The 25,092-nt window shown below is 41.2% G+C and overlaps 1 protein-coding gene across 5 annotated transcripts in view; it reads left to right on the top strand.

Annotated features, from left to right (window-relative positions):
• fbln2 (fibulin 2) overlaps positions 1–25,092 on the top strand; it is a 72,772-nt gene that overhangs the window by 22,600 nt on the left and 25,080 nt on the right. For all 5 annotated transcript variants that reach the window (XM_042505302.2, XM_088082564.1, XM_042505311.2 and 2 more), the window contains 6 exons: positions 6,801–6,924; positions 7,777–7,903; positions 8,882–9,068; positions 11,535–11,741; positions 13,662–13,775; positions 18,670–18,771. In XM_042505302.2, coding sequence (XP_042361236.2) covers positions 6,801–6,924; positions 7,777–7,903; positions 8,882–9,068; positions 11,535–11,741; positions 13,662–13,775; positions 18,670–18,771 — 861 coding nt within the window. The remainder of the gene's footprint in view (positions 1–6,800; positions 6,925–7,776; positions 7,904–8,881; positions 9,069–11,534; positions 11,742–13,661; positions 13,776–18,669; positions 18,772–25,092) is intronic.

Genomic DNA, 25,092 nt, shown 5'->3' with positions numbered 1-25,092 from the left:
TCCCTGCCACGGTGTGTTTATTGACGTGCCAGCGTTGGTTGCCATGTGCTGTTGTTGCCTAAACACAACCACGTGCAACGTAATTCGACCATGTGCTTGTGTTGACATCACGGTAGCAGCAGCAAATTTTTAAGGTGCTTAAAAAAGTGCTTAAAAAAATTTAGAGGAATTTTAAGTGTATTGTGTGAACTGTCAATAATCTGTTTTCTCAGCTGGAGGGGGAAGTGTTGGTGACAGGCTCCTCATACTGTTGTGGATAAGAAGTGAAAGTCCACTCTGGTTTATTTGTAGAGCATATTTATAAATGACTGTGTTTATGTGGACGAGAGAAGCTTGTATCTTTGTGAGGGCAGTGTAATCTGCTTCCTCCCATTGTTCTGAGCCATTACTCTCTCTGGCCTGCTTGTATTATGTGGTAAAAACAACACCAAATAAATGCCTTGAGGGCCTCATCAGTTCATTCACATTGACCTCACAAATAAACAAATCCATCATGTTCTAGGTAATTCAACAGTAAATAAAGTTTTTTTTTTCTTTAAAAAAGAAAAATGTTGTGGAGACAGTTGCTTTGTTTTGGTCCAGTTGGTTTGTTTGCCAAGGTTTTTTCATGCTGTGTGCCTGGGCTTAATGGGGTTATAATAACCCATGAATACATCCATTTTTCTTGTTTATTAATTAGCTGCCATTGCAAATGTTTTATGCAAGATGTTCATTCCCACCAGAATTTTAAACACATTCTTATGCCCAGTCATCACATATTGCCACTTTTGCAACTTTGCAGTGGACCTTTGTGTCTACATATTACACTCCAGGAATCCTTCTGCAACTGCTGTACATTTTGGGATGGCATTACCATGATGTTAGGACAAGCACATGGTGGGATTCTGCTGCACGTGGTTGAAGAGATGTTTGATCCATCCATTGCTCTTCCTGTCCACCCTACCTGTGTGCATATCATGCAGAAGAACTACGCGGTAGTTTAACCCTTTGAAACCTGAGCAAATTGGTTTGATTTCTTTCCAAAACATGGAAATAATGCAGGTGGGAACTTTAGATAAAATGACCCAGAAATTGTCAAGAGATTAATGAAATGTACAAGAAAAGTACCTGAAAATAAGCTTTTCCCTGTCTTTTTTTTTCAGTTCTATTTATTTCTTGCAATTTGTGGGACATTTCTTTCCATGTTGTTCTTTTGTCTTTTCCCCTTGTTTTTCCAAGGAATCCAACAAATTTGCTGAGCGTTCAAATGTTTAAATACTTTCAAAGGCGTCTGAATGCCTATGAAAAAACTGATGTTGATCCAGGTTATAAAGAGTTAACAGGTGGGTCTCCTGAGGTGTAGCCATTAGTGCAGAGCAGTGGTAGTCAACTTCTGGCCGTGGGCCATATTTTTCCAGTGATAGGGTCCCAAGTGGCCCACAGACCATTAGTGTCTTCAAATGAAGAACTAATGTCAATATTAGTAGATGATTAGATAAATACTGTAAATGCATTTCCAAATATGGCACCATTTCAATGCAGTTTTTACAGACTCTCTGTTTTGTGCATTTTAATCAGAGAGGAACCTGCATTTTATCAGCATTGGTCAACAGGAATTGGATGTCAGTTCTGGACATCAGTGTGAAAAATTCTCCATATTCCAGAGACATGAGTGGCCAATGTGGCAGTGTGTCACATGATGCAGTTGGTGTCTGGATTTTGTTTTACATTCTTAGGCACTGCACATGTGTCTGACGTGTCTCAGCGTGGTGTGAGGCAGGTCAGTGTTTGGCCAGACAGAGTAATGATGGCTGAGCAGTGTGAGGCCGGGCTAATCAGTTCACACAAACCCCATGGGAGCTGCTTAAGTGGACGGATGTCTGTTAGTTTTGGACTATCTGCTACATAACAGACCCATTTGGGCAGAGGCAGCTGCTCTTTCATTAATCATGTTGACTCAAAAAGTGAAAACTATAAATAGATGTGCCTGTTTCCATTGTTTCTCAGGTAATTAGTCGGCCACTCCTAACTGTTAAGCTCCATCTGACCCTCAGGCTGAACCTCATGTTTGTCTTCTGACAGGCACTCCTGGAACATAACATAACAGAAGGAAATGACCCTGCCTCCAGCAAAATAATGAACCTAGACAGTTGTGAATGGGATCAAGTTTCTACTGCCTAAAAACCTGAAAACTTTCAGAGGATCAATGAAAACCAAACCTTTGGAGATGTTGTGGGCAGAGGCATCGCCAGGAATTTTGGGCCCCATGAAAACATATCTCATTGGGCCCCATCACCACGGCCCAAGCCAATCCTGCACAATTGTTATAACCACACCTGCATTACCCAATGACCCATTAAAAGCAATAAATAACTATAACTTTGTTTTACACCCCTGATAATTGTTGAGTTAATCTAATATTTCTTCAGCAAGATCTGCTATTTATTTTTACAAACACAGAGACACATCACATCCCTGCTGTCGGTTTGGAGTAGTCAATTGACAACCACTAGAGGCCTTTATGTTTACCTGAACTCAAAATACCAATTTCCCAAATTTCACTGTCTTTACATAGCAGTTATGTGCATATGCTTTTTACCTGCCTACCATGCACAATACTTCCCTTCAGACTGTCCACCTCTTTAAACAAGATTATTTGAAGCCAAGTGACTTGTTGAATAACAAGGGCTTGTTTTGTATAATCTAAGCCCTCAAAGTGAAAAAAAATTCAAAAAAACTACAGTTAATTTTCAGTCAGATTCAGCCACACTTGATGCTATGACCCTAAAATTATCTTAGTTTACTTATTTAACACTAATGGAAATAATCTTACTTGAAATTAAATATACCTTGTTTGTACGGCATTAGCAGGCTTTTAAAGCTAGAAAGTGAAGTCAGTTATATCATATGAATCTAGAGATTGTAATAAATCCGTTGGCTAACTCACTGGGAAATTAGCTAAATATCGCTCCAAAGTTGACTGACTTTACCGCAAGGTAATATCTATAAATATAATGTCATTTGAGATTGTACCTATGATGCTGAGTAATTTATGAATATAATGAACTTTTAAATAAAATGCAAATATAATCCAAGCTAGACTCCTTGTGGCTGACTGACTTGAACCTTAATTGCTGGTATTAACTTAAACCATTCTTAAACTGTGTAAGTTGTGCCCAACTTTCTTTTGAAAGAAAGTCGTTAAAAGTTGCTCTTTTAACTTCAGCTTGCTTCGTTTGTTTCTCTTTTCTTTCTTTACTTTTTTGATACCCTGACTTCGTTTTTTTGGGGAGAGACATGGTGCTGCAACCTGCAACATCACTCACTCTCACGCTTGACTGACTGCTGACAGATCAATCCAGTCGACTGGCACCGGGCGGACTAAGCCATTTTGCACATTTAGTAGGGGTGAGAGAGGCCTCTGAGAGAGACACATTTTTTTCCAGAAGGAATTCTGAAAGAAAATCCCAGAAAGGAATTTTGTTTATTTATTCAGACAATTTTAGTTAACCTGCAGTTATAACTTAGAGAGGAAAAAAATGGAAATAAAAAATTAATTTTTTATTTCAGGCCCATTAAGGGCCCCCCTCCCCACTGGGGCCCTGGGTAGTCAATCCCACTTTTCCCCCCACAACGACGCCCCTGGTTGTGAGCAATCTATTCATGTTGTGTTTATTATAACACATTCTTATCCAAGTCTTTACATGTTGCCACTTTGCAGTGGACTGCACATCTACATATTATGCTCTAAGTATCCTTCTGTGTCTCCTGATGCTAAAATGATGTCAACATAAGCACATGGTGGGATGACCCTGCATATGACTATGTTTAGACTACAACACATGGCAGCCAACGTCGGGATGTCAACAAATGCACATGCTGGCATGGATGGTTAGGTTTAAGCAAAATAGGCACATGGTAGGTGTAGAAAAAACACAAATTCAGACAAGAAGTGAAAAACAGACTCCAGCATCAAAGTCCTGGGTTTGTTAGAGGTTGCAACATATTTTTATCCCAAGTCAACAACACAAGCACAAGCAGCAACAACAGCACATGGCAGCCAACGCCCAGACGTCAATGAAAGCACTAAGTTTAGGCAAAAGGGCAGATGTTAAAGTGTGGGAAAAAAAACATCACATTTAGAAGGAAAGTGAACACTCGATTCCTGAATGTAAGTCTCCTGACGCCGTCCAGCAGCGCATCATGCGAATGCGACAGGTTCTATCCAGCCGCCTTCTCTAGTGATGCTACCTGTCTGCGTATACTGCAGATGTGGCAGGTTCTGTCTGGTGGCGTATAACAACCCAAACAGTTCTGTCTGGCTGTGTTCTCAGCTGACAACTTCCAAACGTGAAAGGTGGCTTTTGGTTGTTGAGATCTTAAGCTGAAAGCACTGCAAAAGCAGCAGCATATGATGACTTTTGAATGGGAACGGACCTGTTTATTCATCTGTCCTTAGAGCTGATAATAATGACAGGACACGCATGTTAATTACCTTCTTGTTGGGATTAGCGACAGATCTTACAGACAGAACTGAGACTCATTAAATAGACTGACATTCAAGTCTTTTTCAAATAGGTTTTGGACAAGGACATGCTTTGTAGAAGATTTTTTTGAAACACAAATGTTTAGGGGTGTAATAAGAAGTTGCTTTTACTTTCAAGGGTCCTCTTCTCTAACCTTGACACTATTTTCTGAAGACAGTGCTTATGAATTATGCAAGATAGCCTTTGCTTTAAATGATGGCGCACTGAATTTTGAAGGAGCTGCAACTGAAACTGAATACAGCCAAGTGAAATATAATAACTTTAACAAGTAAGTGAAGCTCTAAGCAGAGCTATTGAAGGCATTCCTTGCAATGGTTCTTTTTTTATCTGAATGTACATTGTGCAGTGTGGGATTAGCATAGTTGAGACATATTATACTTGGAGGTGAATACAATGGCTATTACATCAAGGAATAATACATGACACAGCTTAATCTGATCACAAGGCTTTGTTTGACACCCGTGGATGCACTCTCTGGTGGAACTGTTTTTAATTACATGAAATAAGCTTTATATTTCATCAGGAATTCACTATGAATTATAATAACTCTGTGTGTGTGTGTGTGTGTGTGTGTGTGTGAGACAGAAGTGCATCTGTGACTAGATGCTTTTATGCATCCAAACAGGTAGAGTTATTCTATTCTTTCAGTATTTACTTTGATTTTGTTGACATAAATTAAGTTCATGTCTTCAGAGTTTTGAATTCAAACTTCATTTCACGGTAGTGTGAATATGAAGAATATGCAAATGTTGTGTACAGCAAAGAAGCCAACAAAGGTTTATTGAGTTGAAAAACAAAAGGTCTTTGTCAGAGGCTTTTTTTCAAAGGGAGCAGAGAGAAGTTTGGTGTTTATGTATGTGTGTGTGTGTGTGTGTGTGGGTGTGTGTGTGTGCGTGCGTGCATGTGTGCGTGTGCTGCAGCCTTCATGCTAATATGTGGATGAAAGCAGCAGGGTGATGTGGCTGTGGGTCTGATGAGGAGGTGATGGGGAAGCTGATGAGCTGTTGGTGCTCTGCAGTGCCAGGTAGCAGCAGTAGCAGCAGCAGCAGCAGCAAGAGAGAGGGAGGAGGGGGGGACAGCTATAATGGTAACAATAAGATAAAATATAACAACAGTGATAGACATAGAAACAAAAATTGCAAAGTGGAGATGGTTTTAAGGAAGAGCCTTTACTGGAAGTTTGCTTTGGCAATCTTTCACTGAATGACTGAGGGAGCAGGTGGACCACATTATGAGAAGAAACAAGAAACATAGGGCTTTTATTTTGAAATGGAAAGAAGAAGCGTTGAGTTTATATATTTATATATTTCTTTTATATATAAGAAATATATATATATATATATATATATATATTTCTTGTCTGCTGAAGACCTTGAAACTATTGTAAAAGGTGTTGCAATACCAATGTGATTATGATTATGTGATTATGATAACACCAGTTTTACTTTTTTTTTATTCAAACCACAGGCATTACATAGACAAAATAGGCAAGACTCCTGTTCTCTAGGATGTTGTGCAGCTGAGCAGCAGCAGAGCCACACCTGTCGCAGCGCTGCTTATAACGATAGTGTTACTGCTCAAAGAAAGGGAATTAGAGGAAATGCAGCTTTTGGTACTTCTGCGTTGGCATCATTTCATTATCATTAGTAATTTTGTTAGACTGAGCATGTTAGCTGATGTCGGCACAAAGCATTGTGACCTTACAGGACTGTGAGTGCAGCTGTGGACTAAAACCAAATAATTTTTTTATTCCAGTTGTTCATCTTTTGCTCTGATGAGTGATCCAGGAGAGTTTTATGTTTATCCAAGCCCCAGTGCTCCTGCTGCCTGTTATGCAACATTGTTTCAAAATGAATGTGATTTTTATTTTCTAAACCCTGCATGCCCCAACTACTGACTACTTGTCAATCTGTCACGCTTCTTGTTCTTAACTTTATTTATGGACTGCCATGACATTCAATGAAAACTATTTATAGAATAAACTGCATTTTTCCCCAGACTGAAGTAAAAAAAATCCAGACATAAAATGTGCTGCTGTATTCTGGTAACGTGACTGCTCCTCTGTCGTCAGCTGTAGAACTATTAAAGGCGCCTCTGAGGCCTGGTGCAGTCTACCATATGTTTCTGTCTGACTGCTGACTGTATTCACTTCCCTCTTCAGGCTTCTGTCGGTTCCATTCAGTGCAGGCACAGAGGATTTACTGTTCAACTGTTTTTATTCCATCAGTCTTGTGTGTGCTGATGTGTGCATTTGCACATGTGTCTGGGCTGCAGGTCCAGCTATGTCTGCTGAAGACCTGCTGCAGAGCTGCTGTGCTGCTGGCCAAAGATGGGCCTCAGAAAACCATCACTGCAACCACATGCCCCTGCTCAACACTGACCAGCACTCCACATGCAGGTAGATGACAATGTCCTAAAATTCACATTGTGATGTTACTTTAACAAATATTTCAGGAAGCTTCTTTTGAGGAGGAAATATACAAAACATTCATAAAATTTTACTGGGTGGAAGAAACAGTGGGTACAGCCAAACAACCACAATGCCTTTTTTAAAGAGGTGCTAGGAGAGGTTTCACAATTTTGAATCGAAAATCAATCAAGTTGAGTTTTCCATTTTGATAATTTAAAATCCAAAACAGGATGTTTGATCCTTCTAATATGTTTTTTTTTCTCCAGCCCAATCTACTTGCATGCATCTGAGTAAAAATAACAATGTAGAATCCCATTCTGGCTGACATTAAATGACTAAATTAAAGGCCATAAATCATACTCATACTTACGGCCGTCAAGGTCCTGATGTGTGGAAAGTTCAATCATTCCACAACCAGAAGCCATGGATTACCAGAACCATCCAAAAACTACAGACTTATTATAAAGACGCAGCCAACAATGTTAAAACACAATAAAGGGTTAAATTGCTACAAGTTAAACTAGGTGATAGGATCTTACAGGAGTTGAACGTTTCATTATTCTATAAGACAAAAAAATAATTGATAGAAAATGTACTCAACAGATCCAGAGGAATAGATGCTCACCTTTACTAATGACACAGATAACACATGCACCCCACTGACAAATGAGAACGCTATTTAAAAGTCAAGAATTTAAAGGCTGCGCTCATTCATGATTACCATCTTGGCCTCACCTTTTGAGATAAAATCGACTTCTTCTTTTTTGTGTGCATACAACAACAACAACATAATTTTTCATTCAGTAGTATAGTGTGGGAATGCATATTTGTGTGTGTCAGTGTTGCAGAGAAACAGTGCTGTCTGAGCTCTGTAAAGGAGAGCAAGTGTGAATCAGGTATGACTTCAGCCAGAGGAGGGGACACCTGTGGAGTGGAGGAGGATCAGTGCACAGATGACTTCTACCAGGTATACCACTGTCTCACCACTATGACAAGTAAATGTTTGTTTTTGTTTTCAAATGTTCAGGCACCCAACCAGAGTTTTCCTCTTCATTTTTGTTAGATAGTACTCAGGAGGAGAGTAGAGAAGAGCAAGAGGGAGATAGTTGAGTTATGACTGGAAAGAAATGATGGCACACACATTTTCAAGAGATCAGGTTCTCCTTAAAACACATAACACTGAATTGATTAAAAGTAGTAAGGTCTTCCTCTAGAATAAAAGGTTAACTGTTTTGTGAAGCAGTTATTACTCACAAATAGTTCAAGACAACCAGTAGCTGGAACCAGAGGCAGTAGTGGAGTACTGTGAACTCTTTGGAGCTGCCACATTAACATGGTGAAAATTGAGTTTGCCATCTTGTGTATTTTATACAAAAAACATCCATTGGAATGCACTGTTGCATTCCAATGGATGTTTTTGTCACTGTTTGACCAGAGTGAGATTTCAAGTTCAGATACCTATCCCAGCAATGAGGCCTCTTTTGAAGGTTCGACAGTTGTTGTTGTTTTTTGGGTTTTTTTTAATGGCAAATATGTTAAATACATTAAAAAAGAACATGCAAAATGTCTCATGTCTGTGCACATCCTTCAGACATACGAACATAAATAATATGAATACTTACATATTGATAGGAAACATGTCTTTGCTCAGAGTCAGCCAGCATTCCCCACTTGTCCAAGAGGAAACCCAGTGGTTTGGCTCCGGAGCCAGCTGTTCATGAGATGAAGCAGCAAAGTAAAAAAAAGGTGCAAGTCTGGCTCTTTTTGTGTGACATGTGGTTTAGCTTGAGGCAGCAGCTGAAATCCAGTATGTTCACAAGGATCAACTAGCCTGCTTGCCTGTTTAGCTGTGTGTGTGTCCCTACCCTGGTTACAGAACAGGGCTGGTGGAGGGCAGTTAGTGACACACTGCTAATAGGCTCTGTTGTTGTGTCTGGATGGGCAGGTGTGCTGCAGCTGCTGTGCTCTTGGTTTGCGGGTGCGCAGCGAAGGACAGGGTTGCGATGCTCACCAGTACCTGGGCTACCCATGCGGTCATGTCTTCCTCACCTGCTGTGAGGAGGAGGAAGGTCCGAGCCAGATCCTTCTGAGGAGAAAACAGAAGCACAGAACAACTTCTGTGTCCAGAAAAGGTATGTTCTCTCCAACAATGTTTCACTGAAAAGGAAAACACATTCATCATGCACATTATTGGTGCGTCACTTGAGAACCGAGCCAGACCAAACCGGTCGTGTCCACATGGTACGCCACAGGGGGGCTTCACATTGAAATGCTGCTAGTAATGACATAATATAAGGAGCACATGGGCATCTATAGGGCAGCGGAAGGGATGTGGATGGGGCCACCAAAACCCAGATTTTCACCCGCGAGTCCAGTGTTTGCTTCCCATCTGAATGTGACAGTGTTTTTCTACACCTTACCAGGTGCCTTCCACCCCTAATCCTAATCATCCATACCAGCGTGTGCTTTTGTTGATGTCCTGGTGTTTGTTGCCATGTGCTTATGTTGCTGAAACATAACCATGTGCAGTGCAATCACATCATGTGTTTGTGTAGTCCCAGAATGTAAACAGCAGATGCAGAAGGATACCTTGAGCGTAACATATAGATGCTGGAGTCCACTGCAAAGTGGCAACATGTGATGACTTGAGAATGTGTTGGAAATAAATCCTGCTGACTTTCATATATTTTATCTGGAAAATTTGTAATTCATTGATGCAGCCCCTTGGACTTCATGTATCAATTTCACAACATGTAGGCTATTTTAACTGAGGAAACTTACATGAAGACAAGATGTATGAATCGTTCCAATCATGCACTGAGGTCTGGGAATTAGTGAAGAGCAACTAAAAACTGATGTTGTTTTGACGTTTCACTTTGACGATTTCAAGGTTTAAAACAAGTGGCAGAGAGATCTGTCCAGCATGAACCCAATGATCCATTCAGCACAGCCATGCTCATCTCAAAACAAGTCCGATAGATCTTTTAGGTATTGTACAAACTGGAAATGTCACTTTGACAAATGTCACTTTGATTAATTCTGCCTCCTCAGCATCTCTGCCAACAAAGTATATTTACTGTAAGTACGTTCAGAGGTTCAGAATGAACATGCCTCTAAACAAAAGCATTCCAGTAGCCTTATATCTACAAAAACATGGTTGAACCAGTTTGTTAGTGAACAGTTGTACGTGTGGACAGTGCACTGGCCTCTCAATATGACCTATATATGTTTGCAGGTGGACGCTTCAAGAGAAACAGTTAGCCTGTTTCTCATCAGTGACATCAGATGTGTGTTGGCTGAAATAAGACTTTACAAAGACGCAACACTGTATTTGCAAGAGTGTTTGTCTGTACTCTCCTGTGCAGTTAGAGAATAAAATACCTTTTAGAAAAGCACAAGAAAAAGTCTTAGCTCAAGAGCTGAGAGCTTTTTCCTAAATCATGGATTTGGGATTTGACAGAACTTTATTTAGCTTTTTAGTTTCTATACTGGGAGGAGACACACATGTGCTGTTGATCATTAGTCAGCCTCTGTGGTTTTACTTTAATGGGAATAGTTGTATCCCAGTGTGATGGTGAGGTAAGGTCAGTCTCCTCAGTGCCATAACCTGTTATTTCATTCAACATCAGAGGGATTCCTTCCAGTCCGCCTTTAATGGGCTCTGCTCTAACCATTGACTGCAGCTCATTTCCTTCAGCTTTAAAAGGCTCATTTGAATGATGTCATCCTGAAGTGGGAATCAATTAACCTGCTGAAAGCTGTGAGAGCTTTATGAGCAGCAGAAACAGTTCAAGCTCTCAGTTAGTGTGTGTACAACACACACTCTCTCTCTCTCTCTCTCTCTCTCTCTCTCTCTCTCAGCTCTCAGACTGCATGAAGGATGCCTTTACTTTGTGAGTGTTTAATGGCTGAAAATGTGACTGAGATGGACTGTAATTATCTCCATGGGGGTATGTTGTAAGTCTCATGACTCACTGCTTTAAATTAAAATTAGAAACATTTAATCAGCTTGCTCCTCTGAATTTAAACACCAGCTAGGAAGATTTACTTAAAACAACATAGTAAAGGAAATGTGTGGATCCTGTTAGAATGGTGACGTCACGGCTGCACTTTGCGCATGTGCTCGGTGTTATCTATGGCGTATCATTTCAAAGTTACACTGTCAACTACTGGCCTAGGGTTTACACAAGGGTCGTTTTCACAATGTTGTCATGTCAATGCAGATTTTTAAGTAAAAAAACAAGGAGGAAAAAAAAAAAAAGGAAAGGAAAGGAAAGACTTTTCTGTTTTTAGTAGAACTGTTCTTGTGCATGATTCTGCTTTTTTCCCATGGTTAAGTACTTTAAAGATGTCTCTTCATGATACAGTCTAATGTGGAGGTAACATTAAACATCTTTTCAACTAGCTATTATTATTATTATAGTGTCCCATGGTCAGAAGACTTCTAAAAATGCTCTGCTTAGGCCCTGACCTTTGACCTTGGTATTGGTGGTTTCTTCTTGTGCTCCTAATTTAGGAATGGAATCTGTGGTGAAAAGCAATACAATGAATGTGGATGTAAGGGAAGCGGATATTTTTTTTGTTTGTTTACGAATCAGATTCACGAGGTAAGTGGGCAGGAAAGATCCCCAAGGAGGCCTTCTCCATCAGTGCCACAGATGAAAGTGCCAACGCAGTGGAGGAGCAGGAGGCTGTGGATGGGTGCCAGCTGTGTCAGCACATATGCACCAACATGAGGGGCTCCTACCGCTGTGGCTGCAACCAGGGCTACATCCTGCAACAGGACAGTCACTCCTGTGCGCCAGGTACTGTGACTCACATTGGAGGGTTTATTTACATAAAAACTCTGTGACTTCAGCCTTCTGGTTTTGGTTGTAAATTTCAACATGTTGGTAATAATTAACCAGTTGAGCTTGTACGCATTGTTTGAAAAGCTCAGGGGTCAGATACACAAATTATGTGTACGTACAAAAACCATTGGTATTCTTTTTCCCCACACATAAACTGGTATATACTGGAATATAGGCTGGGGGATGGAAAATGATGTTTTAAGGTTGGTTTTTTTTTGGCTTGCAGAAATGTGATGAATTATTGGTACAGTCGCTACAAATATCCATAGCTGTGTGTAATGAAGGCTGCTCTGTTCGAGACCCTCGCTGATCCAACACAGCCGTGAAATGTCTCTTTCTTTACTGTATTACTCACTGACTGGTGTAATGATGGTGGAGTTCAGGGCGTTTTTATGTCCATTTGTATTGAACTGTGGGTGTGGAAATGAGGCTTGTGCCCATGTGCTCAGTGCCACAAAGATTGAGATTCATAAAACAGAATCAGGTGTACACACAGCTTAATAAGTCTGACCAAAAGAATGCATCTGCATGTTTCTGCCTCTGTGTGCACACAGTTTTAGTGGTAAATCTACAGTTGTATGCATATGACTCACTCTGATATCAAACAGGTTTATGTGACTATAAACATCATAACATCCACAGTCTCATCATTCAAGCGTTTTGATGTCAATGAAAATAAGAGGGTCCCTGGTAGGAAAACCAGTTGGAACGGGGTTTGGTCCATGGGCAGGGGCCCTTCTGTGCAGTTTGCACGTTCTCCCCGTGTCTGCGTGTGTTCTCTCCGGGGTCTCCGGCTTCCTCCCACAGTCCAAAGACATGCACCTCAGGTTGATTGGTGACTCTAAATTGCCCTTAGGTGTGACTGTGAGCGTGTATGGTTGTCTGTCTATATGTGTCGGCCCTGCAATAGTCTGGCAACCTATCCAGGGTGTACCCCGCCTTCCACCCAATGACAGCTGGGATTGGTTCCAGCCCCCCGCGACCCTTACGAGGACAAGCGGTTACAGAAAATGACTGACTGACTGACTAATATTCTATTATATATCTATTATATTTTGAAAAAGCCTGTAACATTAGATGATATTTCAACATGATAACCCTAACCAGGTGGCAGCTTAGTCACAGATATGAACCTCAGCTGACACCAACCACTAAGCCGAAGAATGAAAAGATCCTGGTAACTTTATTTGAACAGAACATGAAGAGTTCTGCCTCACACATTCACAGACGACATGTTACACCGTCAAACTGATATTCATTCTTGCTTATTTAAAATGACTCTCATTTACAGAACTAATGATGAGGACAAAATATTGGGCATACGGTCATTTTCACGGAAAGCTTTGCATTTATCAGAGTGGACGTGAGTGGAGCTCAAATCTCCCGTCAGGTCTCAGCTGATATATACCAGACAGAGTCAGCGAGGACTTGCAGTGCAGCAGAGGAAATTTTCAAAATCTACTAATTTCTTGCAATTTACAGGTCATATCTCTCCAAGATGGTCATTGCTATTTTTCCCATATCTTTTCAAAAGAATTCAGACTGATTTGCTCAGGGTTCAAGGGGTTTAACAAGCTCATCAAAATTCCCCACAGATGATTTATTCACAGTCTTCTCTGCTCGTCTCTGCTCTTTACTCTATAAAGACATCCAGCATGGGTCAAACTGTGTTTTATAATTAGAAAATAGATATGCTGAATCTTTTTCTTTTAAAAATTGATTTCATATATTACAAATGTGTAACTTTTTATTTATTCTTTCCCATTAATGTGGGGATATATAGTCATTTTATGGAGTAGTTTAACCCTTCATTAAGCTTGAGGACTTCTTAAACTGACATGTGATTCCTGGTCTCTGTTGTATTTGCATGTGCAGTGAGTCCAGACAACAGAGTGCAAGAGCACAGTCTGGCTGTGCTTCCAACACAAACTACGACTACTGCCACCAGAGCAACCACCAGCAGCTCCGTCTACCATCATCCATGTGCAGGTAATGCTGACATTTCATTGCACAGCATGGAAACAGTCAATAGTGGTAACCACTACATCACTGTGCTGCCCGTGAAGTCCATCAGTGATATTAAAAATTGAAACAAACCCGACCAGATTATATGTAGATTCATTAAAACATTCATTAGTTGTCTACCTTTGCCTACTCATATAACTATACTTACACTATACCTACACTATACCACTTGAACGAGTGTCAAACTCACGTAGCTCTCTGTCCATACTGAAACAGCCAAATATCAATCAATCAATCCAACTTTATTTATATAGCACTTCTCAAACAAAAAAACATTGTAGCACAAAGTACTTGACAAACAGACAGATTAATGTCAGATAAAAGAAAAATACAAGCCGCCACCCCACCATCCATCGCCCAACCCCCCACCCTGCATAAGGCTACAACATTAATCTACATCTACATTAATAAACTAGGTAACAACAGGCATTATCAGCTGAGGAAACGCTATCTCAGATGAGGAAGCACTGGAGGTATGAGGAAAGAAAAAGAATAAGAAAAAAAAGTGTGAAGCTAATACAAAATAAATACAAATAATTAATTGAATCAATGAGTGAATAAATAACTGTATAAATAAATAAATGTTATACTAGTGTAAAGAATAAGAGTAAATAAGTTAACAAGAGATAAAACATTATTAAAACAATAAATAAGTTAACAAGGAGTAAAATAGGAATAAAACAATAAATAAGGTAACAAGAGGTAAAATATTGATCAGTTAAAATATGACCTGTTACTTCGTTTAAAGAAACTACGGAGCTATCAGCTGTGTGCTCGAGGTCATACTGGAGATGTATACACTTAAAAGTTGGTGAGTGCTATTTTTCCACTTTTGTAATCTTACTTTTTGAATCAGATAACATGTTTTAAATTGTGATATGGAAATTATATTAAGCACAGCAAACAGCAAGTAACAAAAGCCTAGCTTGTTTGTAGTGATGGTCACTTACCTCAGAAGAAACTTTAAGCTTCCTGGTGATCTCCCTCCACCCAGCTGACACTGTGTTTAAGTGTTTGTAGTGAAAAAAGGTTGTTTAATTTGAATAATTATTTTAACGTCATGAATCAGCTGGTCCTCTTCCACTGCTGCAGTTTCAAAGCGAGCATCAGATATAAATAAAAAAACACAGTGTCCAACAAGAGTTCAGCTCACACACCTGCAGCCAGTAAGGTCAGCTCTTTCATTGGCTTCAAAATATTGACTTATTGGTGCAGTTTTAGTATTTTTAATAGACTAACTCTGTCATTTCAGATCTTTCACCTCAAGATCTCATCACCTCCTCGCTTCGGCAGTAAATTACACTCGACCTGTATGACATTAGTTGCTCCATTAGTAAGTTAAACATGATATTGTATTAATCATGCTCTCATATTGCTTATTACTAATGCAATTTGAGTTGCATTTAGCGCTGTGGTAGATTGTTTTTAAAATTGCTAGAATGGGATATAATGACAAATGCGGGATCAGTTTGCATGAATCAAACTGGTTTCAGCTCGTACACCAGACCAGACCAGCAAAACTGGAAATTAAGCTAACGCTAGCTTCCTTCCTGTTAGCCACTGTATTAACAAACACTCAAACAGGGAATACAAGTATGAAAAGGTCTTTTCCCGGTCCTGTGATGAACACATTGGACATGTCCAGGCCATCCTGCAACGGCTTATGGAGAACTCGCTCTTTGTCAAAGCAGAAAAAAGTGAATTCCATGTCTCCTCAGTGCCTTTCCTTGGCTTCATTGTGGCAGAGGGCAGCCTTCAGATGGATCCAGCCAAGGTCTCCGCAGTTGCCTCCTGGCCCATCCCCAAGACCCGCAAACAGCTGCAGCGGTTCCTGGGCTTCACCAACTTTTATCACCGCTTCATCCACAACTACAGTTCCGTGGCTGCTCCTCTCACTGCCCTTACCAGCTCCAAGGTCCCCTTCCAGTGGTCTCCTGCAGCCAGTGAGGCATTCCAGACCCTGAAGGTCCGGTTCACCTCTTCTCCTGTCCTCCTGACCCCTGACCCCGACTGACAATTTGTGGTAGAGGTGGACGCATCAGACACAGGGATTGGGGCAGTCCTCTCTCAAAGGGCCATTTTGGACCAGAAGCTCCATCCCTGTGCTTTCTTCTCCTGACGCCTGTCCCCTGCAGAGAGCAACTATGACATCGGGAACCGCGTACTGTTAGCAATCAAGGAGGATTTGGAGGAATGGCAGCACTGGCTGGAGGGAGCCAAAGAACCTTTTTCGGTATGGACTGATTATAAGAATTTGGAATACATCTGTACCGCAAAGAGACTGAACTCTCGCCAGGCCCGCTGGGCCCTGTACTTCACCAGGTTCCGCTTCATCCTCTCCTATCGCCCAGGCTCTCGCAATGTCAAACCCGACGCCCTTACCCGCCAGTTCCAGAGGGAGGAAGGCCCCGCGGATGGTCTGGCGCCCAATTTTCCTTCCCCATGTGTCATCGCCTCTCTTAACTGGGACATGGAGGAAAGGGTGAGGTTGGCTGCCGAGGCCCAGTTCCTGCCCCTCCGACTGTCTGTACGTGCCTGAAGCCCTGCTGTTGGAGGTTCTTCAATGGGTCCACACCTCCCAGTTCACCTGCCACTCTGGTTCGAAACGCACCTTTGACATTATCCGCGGTTCTGGTGGGCTTCAATGGAAGAGGACACTTGTTGTTTTGTTAAAGCTTGTCCTGTATGCTGTCAGCACAAGAGCATCCACCAGGCCCCGGCGGGTCTCCTCCAACCCCTTCCCATTCCTCACTGTCCCTGGTCTCACATATCTCTGGACTTTGACACCGGTCTACCCTACTCTCACGGCCACACCGCTATCCTCACTGTTGTGGACCGTTTTAGTAAAATGGCCCATTTTGTCCCCCCAAGGAGATGGCCCAGCTGGTGCTCCTCCACTTTTTTCGCCTCCATGGCATTCCAGTTGATGTGGTTTCGGACTAGGGACTGCAGTTCTGCAAGCTCCTGGGGGCCTCCGCTAGTCTTTCCTCGGGGTTTCATCCCCAGTCTAACGGGCAGACAGAGAGGGCCAATCAGGGGATGGAGACTGCCCTTCGTTGTATGGTCTCTTTTGACCCATCTTCCTGGTCCCTGCAGCTTCCTTGGATCGAGTACGCCCATAACACCCTGACCAGTTCTGCCACGGGCCTCTCCCCTTTACAGTGTGCTTACAGCTACCAGCTCCCCCTGTTTCCGACCTTGGAGAAAGAGTCTGCCTGCCCATTGGTCCAAGCTTTTAACCATCGCTGTTGGCGAACCTGGGTCCGAGCACGTGCCACCCTCCAGCACTCTGTTCAGCGTTACGCCTCTGCGGCCAACCGCCGGCGCTCCCCGGCCCCGGTCTACCAAGTGGGCCAGAAGGTGTGGCTCTCGATTCACAACCTCCGTTTCTGGGTTGACTCCCAAAAGCTGGTGCCCAGGTTCGTCAGTCCTTTCCCCATCCAACGGATCATCAGCCCGACAGCAGTACGGCTCCAGCTCCCGTGCACTATGTGGGTCCATCCCACCTTCCATGTGTCCAAACTCAAGCCGTGCACGAGAGCCCGCTGTCCCCTGTGGTGCCACCTCCTCCTCCTCCTCGCCTGGTTGATGGGTCCCCAGCTTACATTGTCTGGCGCCTGATCCGGTCTCGTCTTCAGTGGACGGGGGCTCCAGTGTCTCGTCGACTGGGAGGGGTATGGGACGGAAGAAAGGTCCTGGGTCCCTTCCCGGCACGTCCTGGATCTGGACCTCATCGCTGACTTCCATTGTTGCCGCCCCGACATTCCTGCCAGTTCTGCTGCACCCCCTGGGGGTCTTCGCCCTCCTGGCGTTGCTTCGTTCCTGCCTGCCATTCCTGAGGGGGATCCCCCGTCTGCAGCCTCATTGACCAGTGAGGGGGATGTCCTCGATGACGCTTCCGATTCCCCGGCCGAGACTCTCTGGGTGTCTGCTTTATCCCTTTAAAACCTGTCTGGTTTTCATCAGTTTTCTGAACTAGAATCATTATAATTATAGATTAAAATTATGAAACAGAAAAAAACATACATCTTTTAGTTTTCTTTTTCAGGTAATTTTCTTGTTTGTTTTTGTTTTTTACTTTTCACCAATTTCTTACTTTTTTGAGGTTTTTTATTTTTTGCTAGAAATCAAAACAATTTCCAATTTGCTTAGATTTAATGGGTTAACAGGAAAATTATGTATAACTAAAGTAGACTCTGCAAGTCACACATTGTCCACGATGCTTCTGCAGGCGCACTGTTATAAACTGTTATAAACATCATACACATTTTTGTAAGTGTGTTAGTTTCTCTTTTTCAGTTTATTTAGCTACCCTAACTTATTACATTAGTTAACTCGGCTTCATTTTATTTTTCTAGTCTCCTTCGCCTTAGTTTGGTGAGTTGTTTATGTTCATAATATTATTTATTTGTGTGGTGAACAACTGCAACCAACACAGTGAATTACATGAAATCCAACAGGCAAATACAACAAATAAAGCAACTCAGTGACTGTTTCTCTCTCTTCTTTACCGCCACTATGCCTCAGCGCACTGCAGGATATGACATGTTACCGAGGTCCATTCTAAACTGCAATTTCATGACATGTTTAAAGTTTGCACAGTCCACCAGCATCCGCTTCCAACAGGTCCAGACACTGGGAAGCGCACAACTTTCAGTCAAAAAGTACTTTCAGGCTGTTAAACAGAGAGTTGATCTGCTGTTTTGAGTGCGGTGTAATAATCAACAGTGTAATGAATGATCAAGACAACAGAGAAACAGATCAAAGATGACACATTTAATACATTATGAGTGAGGCGTAGCTGTGTGTAATCTAGAGATGATTGTTATCATGCTACTTTCATTTTTGTGTCTTGCAGAAAACGGTTCTTGCAGTCAACGGTGTACGGAGGTGGCAGGAAGGGCTCACTGCTCCTGCTTCCCAGGGTTCTTGCTGATGAAAGATGGACGCATGTGTGAAGGTGAGGCCTGCCGCTCCTTCTTGTTGTGGCACTGTTAGCAGTGGAGTGATTCCCAATGCTTGTATGTATCCATTAAGCCATCTCCCTCAAGCAGGGTTTGCATAAGGTGACAAACAACCCCACACATCAACAATACCGCTCACCGCTATACAAATGATCAACACAACAAAAGTGCAATGGAGCAGAATATCCAGACATTGGGACTTTTTCTAATTGGATGCTGTCACCTGTGATGGAGGAAAACAGTCTTGTGATTCTAAACATTGCAACGACTGCTTGGGGTCCCACTTCCTGGTGGTTGAGACTGATGCCCGCAGCATTAGAATAGAATAGAATAGAATGCCTTTATTGTCATTGTACATAAAGTATACAACGAAATTATGAGTGCTACGTCTGATCAGGTCCAAGTAATATAGAGGATAGCATAGTCAACCATAGCCAATTACTCTGTGGCACTGAGTTACCTTCCGTTCGTACAGCTTTTGGCAATCTGGCAAACAGTGGCACCTCTGACATATGCAGGTCAAAATTCACAACTGAAGTTTGTTCATCAAATGACAACAAACAAGCTTGCGCTTCTTGGTGTTTGCTATGTGTGAAGAAAACCCAGGTAACACAATTATCTGAATGAAATCATCTCATAATAACAAAAATATATCATATATTCTCTATAAGTGTCAGCTTTTTTAGTCATATAGGCTGCTGATATTCTATATTTTTATTTTTTGCAACAAAAATTTAGCTTGTCTTTATACTTCCCAACTTCCCCACTCTGCTCGCAGCAGTTCCCTCCTATTGAATACAGTGGATCATCCCGAAGTTTTGAATCCACAATTCCTCTATGAAATCGTGGACTATCACCTCCCAGAAATCCCTCATATGTGCCCGCTCCAATGTATAAGGGGCTTGCCTTTCCATTGTCGGTGCACAACACATCTATGTGGCCTTGGATCGGAAATAAAGACGGCTAGTGCGGTGGCTGCACTAGAAATAAACTCGATTTGTTTTAATTAACGGGAGGTTTGGAGGTCCCTTGCTCTCTAGTGTTATGGTTCCCTACTGAAGCTTCCTCACAACACAGACAAAAAGTGTGAGGTACAAGGTAGATAGGAGAATTATTTTTTAAATGTAGTTTAAAAAATATAATTAAAGTTTGTCCCTGATCCTGCTACATCTTTGGAGTTAAAGGATGAGCGTATCAAAACGACCAGCTGCTATGAAGAAATACAAGTGAGTTTCAAGCTTTTCACACCAATCATTTTTCATGAATAAATTGTTTAAAATCTTGGTGATGGTTTGGTCCATGCTAGTAAAACCTCTCTCCAAAAGACTACACAATATTTACCATGCCAAAGTAATTTTTCCATGAATGGTCTTACAGTAATGCATTTAGTAGTTAGTATTGATCCATAAATTTGCAGAAGGAACAAAATGTGGCAGCAATTTGTCTTGGAAAAATGGGGGACTCTATTTCCCATAACTTAAGTGTACATGATGTCATTATAGATATAAACAGGTAGGAAGTGAGTGATGTCAGTCACTCCATCCATCCATCCGTCCATCCATCCATCAATCATTTGTCACATGTAATTATACAAAGTACAACTGAAATTTGATCCCATCATACACTGTAAATTAGTCCTTATTGCGTCTTCTTACATTGTTGGCTGCTGCGTTATACAATTGTTATTATGTAATCGTCTGTGTTTCTGGATGGTTCTTGTAATTCATGGTTTCTGGTTATGGAATGATTTAACTGTCCACACATCCTGACCTAAACGAGACCCCATTAGACGGCTGCATGGTTGCTCTTTCTGAGGACGGCAGTGCTGCACTGCAGCTGCCATGCAGTGATCCACAGCAGGACTGGCTGGGACAGCACATTACATTCCCACTGTCACACCAGCCCTTATTTACCTTAAAGCACACACTGCTTCTCTCCTTCTCTCCCAAAATCCCCTGCTAGTTCATGATATCCTGTTAATGTGGCACAGAGGTGGTTTCCGATGCCTGTATGGTGGCTAGCATGATGTCAGTTTGGCTGGTGGCTGTTTCTCCTCCATCTAACTTGATGTTTACTGATTATTACATTTGAAAACCTCAACCTAAGTAGAGGCTGGTATGAGTTTACAGACTGGTAAGTTGATTTTCTCATCTTGATGATGTCCTGCAGCCACACACCAATCGCAAAAAGCACTGCCAAGACCTGCACAATAGACAAAGGAGCCTAAATTTAGCACAAACTTAGCAGAGCTGACAGAGAGGAAGCTGGAAGCATCTGTGCCTCATGACATCATTTTAGTATTAACATTAAAAAAGAGTTTCCTTGTAAGAATGCTTTTTCTCAGGCCATGTGCTCCTTGAATAGTAAAGGCCTGCTTGGCCTGTTCTTGTGTGCCAGTGAATGTATACAGTGGAAGTGCAGTCCTGGCTGAGTTTATTTTAATCTGTCTTTCAGTCAGCAGACAGGATAATGCCTCTGAATGCATAAGAGCTAGTGTTTCCCCTCCTTTTTCATTCCATTCATGAGCAAAGTACTAAAAGTGTTCCCACATGTGAGGACGTGAATGGGCAACTATTGTTTTCGACTAGAATGGAACAAATCAAACAAAAATCTGAAGATTTAAAGGAGATGTGACTAGACTGTGAAATAAAATATGGCGGACTGGTTGGTGTAGCTGCATTAATAGCTAGAATATTTGCAGAGTAATCAGACATTTGTTTAGCGAATGGTAACACTTCTAGAAGAAGTGCTACCATTCGCTGATGAGACTGCTGATGAGATTGAGAGGGAGAGATGCACAGCAACTATAATGATAATAATAACAATAACTTAACATATAACTATCGTAATAGACATAAGAATAATAAATGTAATCTATGATAGCATGTAATGTTACATGCAAATTTTGCAGTTTATGTAAGTGGTGATGACAGTCATAAGTGTATATTAATCATGGAGGCATGACTAACAATACTTGCAGTAGAGGTTGCCCTTAAGTAGGATCACGGCATCAGTGCAAGCAAGACTCATGACACAGACGCAGCAACAGACAGGACCACAGCACAATTATGACCATGATCCAGGCGCAGCCAAGATCTGGGAAATCTACAATATAATGGAGCACAAACACCCTGGAGAAGAAGCCTAATTAATGATATGCAGTAAAAGGAAATGAGTGTTTGCAGATGAGAGTGAGAAGGAGAGAGGAGCTCAGTGTATCATAGGAGGTCAGAATGTCAGCCCAACTAGGGGCTGGTCCAAGGCAAGCCTGAGCCAGGCCTAACTAAAAGCTTTATTCAAGAGAAAAGTCTTAAGTCTACTCTTAAATGTGGAGATGGTGTTTGTCTCTTGAATCAAAACTGGAAGATGGTTGTACAAAAGAGGAGCCTGATAGCTGAAGGCTCTGGCTCCCATCCTACTCATGGAGACTTTCGGAACCACAAGTAACCCTGCATTTTCAGCACAATTTTCTTGAGGGTTAATAGGAAACTATGAGCTCTGAAAGATATGATGGAGCTTGACCGTTTAGAGCTTTGTAAGTAAGGAGAGAGATTTTAAATTCTCATTGGTAAACATGCTGCAATGTTCTGGACCAATTGAAGAAGCATTAGAGATTTGTTGGGGCAGCCTGATAATAGGGAATAACAGTAATCCAGCCTAGATGTAACAAATGTGTGCACTATTTTTTGAGACAGGATATACCTGATTTTTGCAATATTATGCAAGTGAAAAAATGCAGTCCTTGAAGTTTGTTTTACAGGCAAGAGATAAATCTTGATCAGATATATAAATCCGAGGTTCCTTACAGTTGTGCTAGAGGCCAAGGCAATGCCATCTAGAGAAATTAAGTTTCTGATGTGTTTTGGGCCAAGAACAATAACTTCAGTTTTGTCTAAATTTAACATCATGAAATTGCGGCTTATCCAGGCTTTTATGTCCTTAAAACACGCTTGTAGTATAAATAACTGATCCGTTTCACCTGGCTTCATCGATAAATGCAGTTGCATATCATCTGTATAACAATAATTATGTTGCCTGGGGAAGCATATATAAAGTGAGAAGGATTGTTCCAAGCATAGAACCTTGTGGTACTCCGAAACAGACTTTCGTATGTAAAGAGGATTGATCATTAATATGAACAGACTGAGAACGATCTGATAAGTATGATTTAAACCAGCCTTGTGCCGTTCCTTTTAGGCCAATTAGGTGTTCCAGTCTGTGGAGTAAGAATTGATGGTCAATGGTGTCAAAATGCCGCACTGGGATCTAATAAGATTAATACAGCGACCATCAGAGGCAATCAATAAATCATTAGTAATTTTTACTAGTGCCATCTTTATACTATGATGCACTCTAAATCCTGACTGAAAATCCTCATGAACTATTATCTTGAAGAAAGTCACTAAGGTGATTAGCAACTACTTTCTCATTTTCTCAATTTTAGAAATAAAGAGGAGATTAGATATAGGTCAATAGTTTGCTAAAACCTCTGGATCAAAAGTGGGCTTCTTTAGAAGAGGTTTAATGACAGCTACTTTAGAGGACTATGGTACATAGCCTGTTAATAGAGACACATTGATTATCCCTAACAAAGAACTGTCAACTAAGGGTAAAACTTCCTTAAGTAGCCTAGTTGGGATGGGGTCTAACAGGCAAGTTGATGACTTGGATGTGGAAATTGTTGAAGTTAGTTAGTGAAGGTCAATGGAGGAAACACAATCCAGGTAAATTTTAGGCCTTACAGTACATACCACGTCTAAACTACCTATATTTGAGGTCACTTGAGGGCAGGAGGTGATTGATTTTTTTAATAGTTATAATTTTAATTTTATCATTAAAAAATTCATAGAGTCATCGCTACTGAGGGCCATAGGAATACAATGCTCTATGGAGCTGTGATTCTGAGTCAGCCTGGCTACAGCGTTGAAAAGAAACCTAGGATTGTTTTTATTTTCCTTAATTAATGATGAATAGTAGTTTGCTCTTGCATGGCAGATGGCCTTTCTTTATGTTTTAAGACTGTCCTGCTAGAATAAACAGGACTCTTCCAGGTTGACTGAACAACAATTTCCTCCAAATTTCCGTGATAATCGTTTTAATTTTGTGGGTCTAGGGATTAAACCAAGGAGCTAATTTTCTTTGTTTCATGATTTTCTCCTCAAGAGGTGTAACAGAGTCAAAAGTTTATCCCCATGAGCCACCAAGGACTATCAACAAGATAATCAACTTTTGAGGGGCTTAAATTAGTAAAAGCATTCTTAGTTACATTGAGACAGGGTAATGAAATTAATACTGATGGAATCAGTTCCTTAAATTTAGATACAACACCATTGGACAGACATCTACTTTAGTAACTGCGTGGTGTGTAATCAAGTAATAAGAAATCAAAAGTTATTAAATAATGATCTGACAGAGCAGGATTCTCAGGAAAGACTATTAAATCTTCGATTTCGATGCTGTACGCCAGAACAAGATCTAGGGTGTGGTTGAAGCAGTGGGTGGGTTTATGTACATTCTGACTGAAGCCAATAGAGTCCAATATTGTGATGAATGCAACACTGAGGCTATCAGTGTTTATGTCCACGTGAATGTTAAATTCACCTACAATAATAATTTTGTTTACGTACTTAACTTGATATAAAGTAAGTAAGAGTATGGGCCAGGAGCACGGTACATTAGAACAGTGGACTGTAGAGTTTTCCAGGATGGGTGTGAGAGACTGAGAAAAGGTTTTTAAATGAATTATGATTTAGTTTAGCTTTAGGATGAATTACTAAGCTTGAATCAAAAATGGCAGCAACTCCCCCTCCTCGGCCAGTGGCTCGAGGAATGTGAGTTTTTATGTGACCAGGCGGAGTGGATTTATTCAGGCTAACATACTCGTCAGGACACAGCCAGGTCTCCATGAGACAGAATATTCATTCATTAATTTTCCGTAACCGCTTGTCCTTTCATTCTTCTGTTATGATGCTCCTTGATAGCAGATGTGTTAATTTTTATTAGATTTTAATTGTACAACTCCCCTTTTGTTTATTTTAGATTTAAATAATTTAAGTGTTTGGGGGACAGACAGCGTTTTTATTACTTTCTGGGTGTATGACTGTACTAGAGGACGCACAGAGAAGCATGTAAGACTCTTTGCAAAAGTACACACCGACTCTGTGTTAAACTTAGTGACCTCTAATTGGTGTAACCGGGTGTCATTACCGCCAATGTGAATTACAGTCTAGTAGTGTGTGAATGGCTGTGTGATTGTACAGCAAAGCCGCTGAGAGAAGACAGCAGTGGGTGCTTGTGTAAAACTAGGAAATCAGCCT

The sequence above is a fragment of the Plectropomus leopardus genome, chromosome 2, assembly GCF_026936395.1.
Source record: "Plectropomus leopardus strain MGB_pleo_1.0 chromosome 2, ASM2693639v1, whole genome shotgun sequence".
Lineage (NCBI taxonomy): Eukaryota > Metazoa > Chordata > Actinopteri > Perciformes > Serranidae > Plectropomus > Plectropomus leopardus.
Note: the sequence above shows the minus strand (reverse complement) of the source record. Positions and strands in the feature narration are given on the sequence as shown.